The 12,954-nt window shown below is 33.2% G+C and overlaps 1 protein-coding gene across 2 annotated transcripts in view; it reads right to left on the bottom strand.

The window, feature by feature from the left end:
* Positions 1-12,954, bottom strand: part of trh (PAS domain-containing protein trachealess) — a 138,273-nt gene that overhangs the window by 89,007 nt on the left and 36,312 nt on the right. For both annotated transcript variants that reach the window (XM_013310810.1, XM_013310811.1), the window contains exon 3: positions 5,418-5,465. In XM_013310810.1, coding sequence (XP_013166264.1) covers positions 5,418-5,465 — 48 coding nt within the window. The remainder of the gene's footprint in view (positions 1-5,417; positions 5,466-12,954) is intronic.

The raw sequence follows: 12,954 nt of genomic DNA, 5'->3' as shown, positions 1-12,954 counted from the left end.
GGGTAGCCAATTTCAGACGGTTCTTACCATACAAATATAGATATTAGACCACCAAAAATTGTCTAAATCCTGCCATAACAATATGACGTTGGTCATCCGATGCCCGGGATCAATTCACTAATCTTCGGACTAATAGCCAGGAGGGACAATCTCGCTTCATTTACTGGATATCGATTTTTATAAAGAAATATGAACTCTATCACAATGAAGTATAGTTCAAAATTGTATAACACAAGTGGAGATGTACGGAATAATTTTTAGAGGGTCAGTACGTGCCTGTGGAAATGTAAGAGCATTTCTGTGTTAGATTATTTTATTGCGAAATGATTTACTTTGTAACAAAGCATAGAAAATTGAACTAGAAAATTGTATTATTTTGGCAAACTATAAAAATAATTTAGTGCCATGATTCGAGTTAAAATTGGTGAGATAAAGTCACATTTAGCTGACGAAATAAATCATTCATAACTGGTAAGCTCATATTACAAAATGTATTTATTAAATTGTATAATAAAATAAAAAATTTAATAAAATACAACTTTGTTTTTATATAAAGAAAACTCTACATAAAAGTAAAGTACGTATAGAAAGGAAAAAGAATTGCCAAAATTCTCTTATTAAGACTAAATAAATTACTCCGCCCCACTAATTGGGCCGTTTTAACATTTCTGCTCTTCGCAAGAAACAAAGGAATTTATGCAAAACACCCGGCGCCGACAAATTAAAAGCGCCAAAGAAAAAAAAAGTATAAATTAATGCACCCAATACGCATCTGTTTTAATTATCTGACAACGTTAGAAATGTAAGGATAAGACAGTTGCTACAGTATAATAGCTTAAGTATTAATAGTATAGTGGAACAAGCTTCGCTTATTAATAGTACAGTGAGACAAGCTATAACATCTACAGATAAAATAAACACCATAAGACAGCTACCGTTCAAGAAGAATTTTGTGCCAGTTTTTCGACGAAGGAGGAGGAAGGAATACTCATTCTGTTCATTTTTGTCCAAAATTGTACGTCTAATGGCTGACGATTGAAGTTTTCCAAAGATAACAGGAAATATTTTGCCAGTGTAAGTGAAGTGTATAGGAAAAGATTCATGACTTTGGTTGGTATGTTTAAGAAACGTTATTCAAGACGATGTCATTTAATATTTTATGGAATGTCCACATTTTGCTTACGCTTCATATAACTAGTGCTCGAATTAAAACAGCAGTCAAGAGTCAAACTGCGTTATAATCGTAGCGATAAATTTTAACCTACAGTAATTACTTCAAACTACACAACAAATTGCTTGCCAAATTGACTTCATACTACATATTAACTATGTTATATTTACTGAAATTATTAGTCGAATATTTTGCTCCTTAGTAGTTTTAGAAAGTATTAGAATCATTTGGCGCGAATGTCGACATTTTAGTAAGGGTAGTGTAACTGCGGTACACCGGCACAGTGTCGGATTTTCTTCCTAACAGTAGTAAAATTGTATAATATTTACATAACAACAAAAACTTTAAAAATGTATGTGATGTGACATGATAGCTTTCAAATAATAGATTAGTAAGTAGAATAGATATTAGTTAATGTTGTCATTGTTGAAATCTGTACATTTTATCACTGACACACATTCTTATTTTAATCTTAAATTAAAAAAAAAATAATCCTACTTCGAATAAATCTTTTTATGTTACAACAAAGTAATACTTTAATATCAATTATCCATTGATTTTCTATCGTTAATTAGAGTTTAGTTAATCAGATTTACAAGTAAATCTAAACGTAAGTATCTATTTATTTGATAGATTCTTATCCAGAGTGTATGTATCAGATTGCGCGGTAAGAAAGGACAATGGGGAAGTAGAGAAATGGCGTTGTACATATCTTTGTTACTTCAACAATTAATTGTAAAACAAATCAAGATTAATCTTTATTTTAGTACTATACTAGAAACAATTGTATCATTTATATATAGGTATTGCATCAAGATTTTTTTAAAATTATTTATATTTAGTAACCCTTTTATTATTAAAATTAATTTACATGTAATGGTACCTTAGCGTAGATTTAGTATTCAATTAGCAATTATGAGTGCGTAGTTCTCTCTTAATAGCACAACTAAAAATAAATCTTACTAATATCATACATGCGAATGTTTAGATGGATTGATGTTAGAAGGTACCTCCAAAACGACTCAAACAAACTTTGACATAGATGTCGAACATAGTCTGGCAGACATAACTGGCACATAAGCAAATAATCCAGTTTTTTAATTCAGCGCAGACGGAGTCGCGAGCGACAGCCAGTAAATATATTTAGAATAGTAGAAATTGAAAAAAAGTGAGGGTATTTTAATCTCCAATACGCTTTAAAGTGACAGCGTATGCGTTATGAAAGGAGTCGGCTTGAATAGATTTCTCACAAAGAGAGTATTCGTATGCAAATGCCGATAGAGCGCGGAGGTCTGGTATTTTTTAATATTATGAATACAATTCTTTACAAATACTTATTTCAAAAAATTGTCTTTACTTTAAACTTTCTTAGACATTTGATGTTCTAAGTTATACAGGGTGTTAAGTTTTTCACTAATAAAATAAAATATCCTATAGATTTTAAGTTCTTAGTTCTTATATTATATTACTAGCGGACCCGACAAACGTTGTCCTGTCTACACGTCTTTAATTTGAATAAATTAATATGAAGTTAATATTTGATGAAAATTGTGAATCTAAACCATTCCCAGATCCCCTTGAACACACACAAAAAATTTCATCAAAATCGGTCCAGTCGTTTGAGAGAAGTTCAGTGACATACACACTCACAGAAGAATTATATATATAAAGATATACTTGGTAATATTATATAATATATAAAGATATACTTGGTAATATTATATATAAAAATATATCAATAAATATACTTAAGAGCATTATTTCTGAATTATTATATTTCACCATTAGAAGGGTAACTTCGAAGTAATATTAGTAATATATCAAGCATTCTATCTCAGTCACTCTTGCATATAATTGAATTGGGTTTCAGGGCTCTCTCTCGCACAAAGGTGCACGTGACCAGCCTACTAGTGGTGAAAGATTTCCCTGTTTTAGTATGGCTCAGTGAAAAATCACCTGCCCTCAGAAACTGAGCAAATACGAGACTTTTACTAGCTTAACTATGAAAAACGATTTTACTTACTTACTAGGCAGTTAATAGACGTAGAAATCAAGGTTATACGAATGCTGATTTGATTTGAATTAAGAATGTTATTATTACATTTTATGTTCATCTGTTTTCTTTTGTTAGAACACCTTTAAGGTTAGTTAAATTTGGAACACGATGTATGCCTGATATTTATAACAAAAAACTATATTTTTATCTATAATCCAATTATAAAACTTTGTCTGTCGGTCTGTAATCTCTGAAACGGTTTGAAATTAATGGCGCTTTTAAAAGAAACTTGACGTATGCTGTAGTAATAAAGACTATTTCATTTTGATTTTACGATAACGTAATTTTGACATTAGTTTATAAAAATATTATTGTTAATTAAATCGGTTCACATTACAACACATGCAAAGATGGGTTACAATAACAATAAAGCAATCGAGCAAATAGTCGATGTATCGTGATGTCAGGAATCGATTGCATCGGTCAGTTTCGATTATTGTCCCTTAGCAGGCGAGTCGTAATTGCAAAGGACTATTGTGTTACGAGATTTATCATTGATAAATTGTATTTTATCCGAGAGGTTATTAATGAGAATTGCGCGTAGTACAATGCTTTAAGAAATATTACAAATGCAAAACATAGTAAAGATAGTACAAAGAGATACAATTTCAGATACTATGTTTTGTTTTAAATCAAAGCAAAAATATTGCTAATAGATATCTTATATTATATATAAAATTCTCGTGTCACAATTTTCGTTCCCATACTCCACCGAAACGGCTTGACCGATTCTCATGAAATTTTGTGAGCATATTGAGTAGGTCTGAGAATCGGCTAACATCTATTTTACATCCCCCTAAATGTTAAGGGTAGTCCACCCCTAATTTTTATTTTTATTTTTTAGACAAACACGCGGACGGAGTCGCGGGCGACAACTAGTTTTTACATGAAAACACACTAAACTATTTTGCGAAGAATTATTTTTTTTAACACAAACATCCCATAAAATTAAATTAACCGCCAATATATTGATTTAGTGTTTCTCTGTTTATTTTACATTAAGATTTAGGCATTAATTGAGAATCCAATGAACAACCTGAAATTGCTAGTAGATATGTTATTCGTAAATAAGCAATTATAAAATGTGATTGGTGTTTGTCCTACAACTTTATTTGGTATACGGAGACTGGCTAAATCTAATTTGTCCAGGCTAATCCGGGAGTGCGGGTTTTTCATTATTTTTAGGAAGTATCTTAAGCCGCGGCTTAAAGGTCGCATGCCGGGAATACTAAACATGTGGACTGTTTGCAATATTAGTCCGACTAAAACTAAATAGTGGAATAGGGTTTTAAATTAACTTCTTTTAAGATTCAATATAAATAATATTCCGAATTAAAGTATCTTTTGTATCAATTTATGTTAGAAAGGTAAAGTGTAGTATAAAATTAATCAAAAATTAATACGAATATGTATTGGATTCGATTCTTAAATATAAGTTTACTAGCCCAATACCATTTTTATATTAAAAGACGGTAAAGGATGAGCAGGGGTACCTAGCACGAAAATTTGCGTGGAAATATTTGCAACGTTATCGACAGTATTTTTATTAAACAACGCAAAATCTTATACTAATTTTGACATATAATCTTGATGACGTTATGAAAACGCATGTCACAAATAATCGTGATAGACACTCATGTCACTTTACGTTTAATGATAGTTATCCATAGACAACTGCAACGTATCAAACTTATAAAAGCACAGATTGGAAACCTTTGGTGTAGTGATTGGATTGTGTCGTATCTTTCTCGATATTTAACTCTTACTCCATGAGAACGACGGGACGGAAATTACCATTTTTAGTGATTGGGTTATTGGATACCTGGGGCTCTACGTATCCGGATTGACCCAACACCTATCATTGAGATTGGATACGAATAACACGTTTTTCGGCGGCAAATTGCGATATGATTACAAATATTTTTTGTATGTTTCTGAACGTATTCGGGCGGGATTTTAGTGCATGGATTTGGATTAAATTAGCAGTAATAAGATCTTACAAAATAAATACAAAACTTTGTAAATCTGGCAATGCATTTAAATATTCAATACTAAAATTGTCAGAGTATTTTGTTTCTTTACCTACTAATAATTCTTAAATGATAATTGGCCTTGGCGCTTGTTTTAATAAATGTTACTAAAATAAAACGTCTAATAAAAATTAGTTTAAATTTCGATAAAGAAACTTACCGACTATTAACCGAAGCTGCATTCCCAACGCCATCTACCGACGGTTTCCTGAAACAAGATGAAACAAAAAAATATTAAATTTTGTAGTAAAGCGCACTCAGGAATTGCCAATGATAATATGTTATTTAGTTTGTTTTTTTTTATTTGACAGCACAACAATTAAAAAAATATATCTTAAGAGCTAATAATTGTTAGTAATATTGGTGTTAGCGAGTACACGAGTCATAGCTCATGAAATAAATCGAAAATTAAATTGAATTTAAATATATAATTAGCTTTTATTATTTATACTTACAGCCAATATTGTTCTGCGAGTCCAGGACTATGAACGTAAGGACTAGTACCTAGATGGTACGGACTGCAGAAGTTTACCATTGGCACTGCATACATATTTATGTCATTAATCTTTTAATTTGTTAATTTTCCTAATCACTAAAATAAAACTCACTTTAAATATCTTTAATAAAAACCATAAACAGATATAAGAGAAGCACAAAAAAATCACAACAAAATAACGCATTCCAAAAGTAAATAGACCGCAACTTTAACTAAACGTTCGTCGTGTAGGGTTGACAAAATCGCTAAAACCCTTCGTTATTTTTACTTGTATCGTTTCTTTATATGATGTAAAGTCGTATCTTATGAGACGTGAATGTCAAACAAGTCGCAACTTCGACAGCGCAGAATTAAAAAAAAAGAAAAAGTAGCCTATGATATGCATACATCAGGTACCTTCTCGTCAAACCATGGGCAAATACATGGTCTTGCAAACAGACATACAGACAGAAAATTCAAGTTAAATCAAAAACGAATACAACTTGAATTAGAAATTACGTTGAGCATAAGTTAATATTCCTTTTTTTAATTTAATACGTTACTTTAAAAAGAGAAATGTTTTTACTCGTACTTGAAGCGTGTTAAAAGCTACTTCAGCCCTAAACATCAGTAAGAAGCCGACAACAACCGATCGCTACCGAATCGAATCGAACAAAAGTTCCACTTAGCGACCAACAGATGTCGTTAGCGCCCGCTGCGCATACGCAGCGACATGCAGAGATACCAAATTGGAACTCTCGGAGACCTTTTTTCAATCCTCCGCCCGTAACGAGCCTCTTAAACGCACCTATAATGAGTCTTCGTGGCTTTTTTTAGCATTTATTCCCTTTCCATTGTTGGAAAGATTTTCGGATCCCTTTGTTTGCTCGTTTGTAGCTTTGAGTGTGCCGCTCATTTCGAAACAGATCATCCAATGAACGGCTTTGCTTGAATATATTAATTTTACTTATTGTAATAATCATTTACGATAATTCCTTTGTACAATTACCTGAAATTGGCTTGTTATTATCTTGATCAGGTTACAAGAAACAGAGTTTTGATTAGCAACTATTTGATTTCCACCAACCATGTGATTAGTTTAATAAATACAACATATTTATCAATTCTATTTTTGTTTCTAATCGCTATGTGTATGCCTCGATACGATATCAAAGACAAAAACATCTCGTATAATGTACATGGTCTGAATCATAAAAGGGTTTAGAAGGAAAAGACAAAAAAAATTATCCAAAAAAGCGATGATAGTAAAAACCATTTCGATTGTAACAGCATAATTAACCAAATCACAATATACGAGTCCAAATGGTCTCGTATTTTTGTCCATATTTAACTTGATTATTTACGGGTTGTGAGCCTCTGGATCCGATATTTAGCGTAACGCATTATAGTTTTGTAGATCGAATCAACAATCTTGCTACTTGAAATTATACCGTTTTAGGATTGATGCACCTCTTAAGGAGATGTTATAGAAAACTATCAAGTCTTTGCATATCTAAAACTTGCTAAAAGTTTCATTGTTCATATAATATAATCTACTATCCTAACTTTGTGTATTTTTTGTTCTAGCTATAATAGTTGTAAGTATATTATAAGCCCTTATTTAGTAAATCAAATGTAATAATACCATAATTTATGTTTGTATAAATCTGTTAGCAATGACTAATTAAATGTCTGTTTATTAACGTATCTATATTGTTAAAATTACGAACTCTATAAAGTATCAAGAAGTTTTATTCCTATTAGCAATAAGACAAATCACAAATCGATGCAACGCCGCATTCGTAACCACCAATTTGTCGTCGATTCGATTCCGACAGCGATGACTTCTCGATGGCGGACGGCGGTGAGATGAAAGACACGCCGCAAAGCATTCGTCACACTAAATGCTACCGACACCGACGCGTTTTTTTTCAATAGACATTCAGTTATAACAAGGAAGCTAAATTCAAATTAACCTATGTAAGATACCAAATAGAAAAGTTCACAGAAAATATATATCCATATGAAATAAGCAAAGAAAAACTTTTAAAGAAGAAACTTTTGCTAAAGTAACTTTCCAACCAACAAAAGTTGAAGGTAAAAAATGTAATATAAATGTAAACAAACCACTACAAACTATCAATGTTCAAAATACTTGCACAAAACTATACAAAAATCTTAAAACAACTTTAAAGTCTCACATTTCAACTCACTTAAATCTTACGAGAAAAAAAAACTTTCAAAAACTACTAAATTTACGCGCGCGTATTGAACGTCAAAGTTGAATACGAAAACTGAAACTTTTGAATAAAGAACGCGTAGGCTTGCGCTCGTCGCGAGGCGCCACGTGCTAGTGAAGTGACACTGCAACCGCCCTCCGGAAAATTCGCTAGTTCCCCTTGCACACGCGCTGGTGTGAGTGGTAACCCCTAATCGAATAGTAATCCCTAATTGAAAGCCACCTTAACGATTCATTAATATGTCCGGTTGCACGACGTTTTGATCGTATGTCACATCACTATTAGTTATGATGTCATAATTATAGACGTTAAACGTAAATTTCACTTATCGATGGTTTCTGAGACTAATATCCATGTATAAAGCATATTTTTATTTATCTTTGTCAAAGATAATGATAGGGATGGCGCTATGTTTAATTCAGGGATTTTTGGTCTGAGAAATCAACGAAAATGACATCGACACTTTTTAATTCCAATCAGTGTAGGCAGATGTTAGAAATTATAACCTTCAAAACGAATTATATAAAAAGATGAGTCAAATTACAAACATGCGTTATAAAGATTCAAGTTGGATGTTTAGATTGATTTTCTCTAATTTCTATAAATTACAAATTATTGGTAACCCGCCTGTTAATCAGGTGAAATGTAATAAAATAATGGACACAACAAATAATAAATAACATAAACCAAAAACACGGTCTTTTAGATGTAGTTTAGGCAACGCATTTGCAATTGCGTATGTCTATGGGCAACGGTCGCTTCGCTATTTCAGCGATTTCGGGTGGCCGCTCGCTCGTTTGCCACCTTATGATAAAAAAAAAAGTAGTGGACTAAGTCAGAGATAACCTACCGAGCACCTTTATCGTTAAATGTTAAGTAACTATGCCAAAATGTATTGAAATTACTTCCGGGTAAAAAATAAAATTTCTGAAGTCTTGAGTTTTTTATTAATAAACAACCGCCGGCAATAACTAAGCCAGCACGTAAGGGTCATATAACTGTATACATATTTTGTACTCTCGGACTAAATATTGGCAAATATTCGCGGTTCCAGCTAAAAAATACATTCCATTTTGCAACGCATTCCCCTCACAAACGCCGAATATTTCTCCAATATTAGGGTAATATGACAGAACACTGGCAACATCGGTTGAATAATATATAAAATGTTCCTGGAGACGCACGCCTCGCGCACTGTCAATTATTTATCGGGAAATTATGTAAGTGACTTACGTAGCTTTTGTTTACAGAACAGATATTTGTCCCGTTTTCACAATTACTGAAGGGTTAGAATTAAGACCTTGTTTTACAACTGGGTGAGGCGCTTAATGCTTTTTTACACGAGGTTTTTATGTATCTTGATTTGTATGGATGATAATTTCATTGTGATTTCCTATAGTCGATTTCAAAGTAAAGTGTCATTTTCTTCGTGTTCTTTATTTTTTACTATGTATGATTTTGGGCGAGTAAACGAACGGAGTTTGCAGTATTATCCTATTCTAGGCAATTCTTTTTTTTGATTAAGCTTTCTTCTGGAAAGTTTAATCAAAAAAAAGAACCTTAAGATGTGCACCTCCAATCACTTACAGATGAAACAACGTCGAACAAAAGTCAGGGGTAATGCAACAGTAATACCGTGGCCCGCTTTACTGCCGCCGTGGGATCGCGCGCCGTAAACCCAGGGGCGGCTAATGAGGATTTATCGTCGAAGAGAGACGTATGCGACAGGGCAGCGAAACTGTGGACGCCTTGAACTTCTAGATAAAGACGATGTGTTTCAAGGAACAAGCATCCATCATTGTTTTTCAAAGAACTATAATCAAATTTAAAATGTTACGTCCTATTAAGAAGAAAGCCCAGTATATAAGTATAAATCATTGTTTCCCTACAGTAATGTTTGCTGCATCTTTCATGTACTTATTAGGTTTTGAGGCCAAATTTTAACCGTTAATAAACCTAATTTGTGCCAAGGAAAAAAGTTTATATAAAACCTGAAACTATAATAAAAATTAACGAAGAGAAAATGTTGAGTACCTCTGTCATCTCTGTACAACTAAGTACAATTCAGCTACCGATGACGCCGTGACATTCGACCCTTACTTTGTTTTATTTTTTTACCTTCACGCTTTATTGTCGGGGGTGATGTAAAGACAATGACGGTACTTTAAGATCACGCAAATGTTTGCGATAAATTATAATGTGACAGTTTAAGGACATTCGAAAGTGTGGTCGGGACAAAAGAGATGTACTTATTCGTCACTGATGAATAATTGCATTTACTTTAATGATATTTGCATTCAATAATGTCGAAATTTATTTATTTACCCGAATCTTTATCCTGAATATGTACAAAAAAAATTATATGGCGAATAAAAGTTACATTAAGTTAAATTGTCAAAAAGTTTAATTAACGTTAACACTTGTTATCACAATTATAATTAAACATCGTCTATAATCTTTCTAAAGAGCATAAGAAGGGCCAATTTATCATGATATAGCTTTTAGTAGTACGCGTCCATTGGCCGGACACACAGCATGCACGGATTAAAGTTATTCGCGTTGTCTTACGAGTGTTATAGTAAATCATACAAAGCAAATTAAACCCGTTGTGGGCCTTGCGTGCGCGGCGCTGACGAATGGACGTGTACCTTTAAAGTCAAACTCAGTTTCTATCTACAGTATTTATGTGAATAGAGGAATGAAATGAAAACATAAACTTTACGTAACCAGCTCTAAACTAGCCACAGAGTTCCAGTTACTGGAGTGTACCTATCACTCACAATTTAAACAAAAACGCTTCACAGTCATTCGATACCGGCCGCTCGTCTTCGTTACTTGCAGGTAACGTCAGCATAAAAAGTTAAATCAAAAAATCATCTCATAAATTCGGTGGATAAAGGAAAAAATATGTTATTGTTGACATTAACAATAACATTCTTAATTTTATTCTTCAACGCGGAGCTATACTGGTGAAAATAAATTATTTAAATATTTGCTATTAAATTATTCAAACTTTCGTGAGACATTATACTAAACTGATATATAAACACGGCTAAACACTTACGTATATTCGTCCGGTGGCGGCGCCGACTAGTTTCTGGAGTGGTACTGGTATTATTTCGCGGACGCGGTCCTTCGCTCACAGTGAGCTAGTCGGTGCCGCCACCGGACGAATATACGTGAGTGTTTAGCCGTGTTTATAATATATATCAATCTATTTAAATATGGTAGAAATTCTTAGTAATCCTTATTAATATTATAAACGCGAAAGTTTTTTTCCGGCTAAACTCTGAAATGGATGGACCGATTTTGACGGGACTTTTAATGGCAGGTAGCTGTAATAAGGAAGTACTAAGGCTACGTTTATTTAGAAAAAAACTATTATTTTAGAAAAATTAAGTTATTCTGCAATGTCCAAGTACTGTCCAGTACCGCTCGCAGCTCAGCGTAGTGACAAGAAGATTCCTGGTATCAGTATCACTATTATAAAAATATTTTTTTATTATTATAATAAAATACCGTGGTTATGAAAACAGTGTAACATTATCTGCTAACCGTACAACTTGAGTAATAAGTCAGTAAAAATGTGCATACAATGCGATTGCATTTGAAATGCAAAGACTGGCCGTCAGAGGTCGCTTTGCGCGTCGCTCGTCGCTTCCACGTCAGAGCTGTGCGCATACTTCAATTGTCAATTCGTACTTACCGTTTTAAGATAATCTTTTACTTTGAAAATTAACTTTAAGAAACAAAAAGTGGCAAACGAGCAAACCCGGACTCAATGACACACCGAAACGATCACTGCCCACAGACACCCGAATTCTTACCAACTGTTAATCGACGGAGGAAGATACGCATAGAAAGAGAATATTATTCGTTTCTATGAGTCACTCCTCCATCACATCCGCATCTCCTTACCATCCTTTCTTTATAAGACCAGGGTGAAAACGGAAAAAGGACTAAAATTAGGTGAAAAGTGGATTTGCTCACATTTCACACAAGTCTTTTTCTGTGGTCGTGGTATTGCACCATTCGAGTCGGACTATTCGTGCATCAGGTGTTGTTGTTTGCGTCCACCTCTGTTATTTTTAAACTGTTACGTCTGTTTCCTAATTTCAATATTATTTGTATAGGGCTTATAACTTTGTCTTGACCTTAGGCATTTTATCTCTTACCTAATTATTCTATAATTGTTTAAACTACGACATTGTGTATGTAACTTAATTTAATTAAATACAGCGTTTATGTCAAATTAGTCTATACCTATTTAAAGCGTTAATGATCAAAAATCGAAAACGTTTCCTTAATTACGAAGCTAATTAAAGTGAAAAATTCAAGTTAACACAATAAAAAAGTTCATGACACGTTCAAGTGTTTAAACACAATTTAAACACGAAGAAAACAAAGATTATTAAGAATAATAATGTTTTACGAAACAAGTAACATTGTGTGTTGGACACTTTGACTTTTTAATGACAGGACCTGTCATTCTCGCGCATTCGCCTTTATCAAATAAAAACGAACAATAAATTCCAAGCTTGTTTATTTGTATATAGTTTGGTGATTTTTTTATTTCCAACAAATTTGTTTTCGTTTCTGTTGGATGATCTGATTTTAAGGACATAAGTGTAAGCATGGTATGCACACTATATTTGAATTTGACATTACCTGACGACCGTCTAAGGGTGGCTTTATTTAGTATGGCTTTACCTAGTCCATTTCTCTATAGTCAAAGCAAGGATTATTAATAATATTTTACGAAACAAGCAACGTTGTGGACAGTTTGAAAGTTTCAATCGAGACTTCACGTTCCCAATCTGCATGTTAAGCGCCGTTGTATAACAGAAATTTACATTTGTACAAAACGCCCATTGTCCGTCGCGACTCGGATACAGTGTGAAAATCTCAACCGGCCACGGCACAAACAAGTGATTCGTGGTAATGACGATGCTTTCGATGCTTTACACATGGAAAGGTTGGTG

The sequence above is a fragment of the Papilio xuthus genome, unplaced genomic scaffold, assembly GCF_000836235.2.
Source record: "Papilio xuthus unplaced genomic scaffold, Pxut_1.1 DF827714.1, whole genome shotgun sequence".
NCBI lineage: Eukaryota > Metazoa > Arthropoda > Insecta > Lepidoptera > Papilionidae > Papilio > Papilio xuthus.
This window is presented reverse-complemented; position numbering and strand designations above follow the sequence as displayed.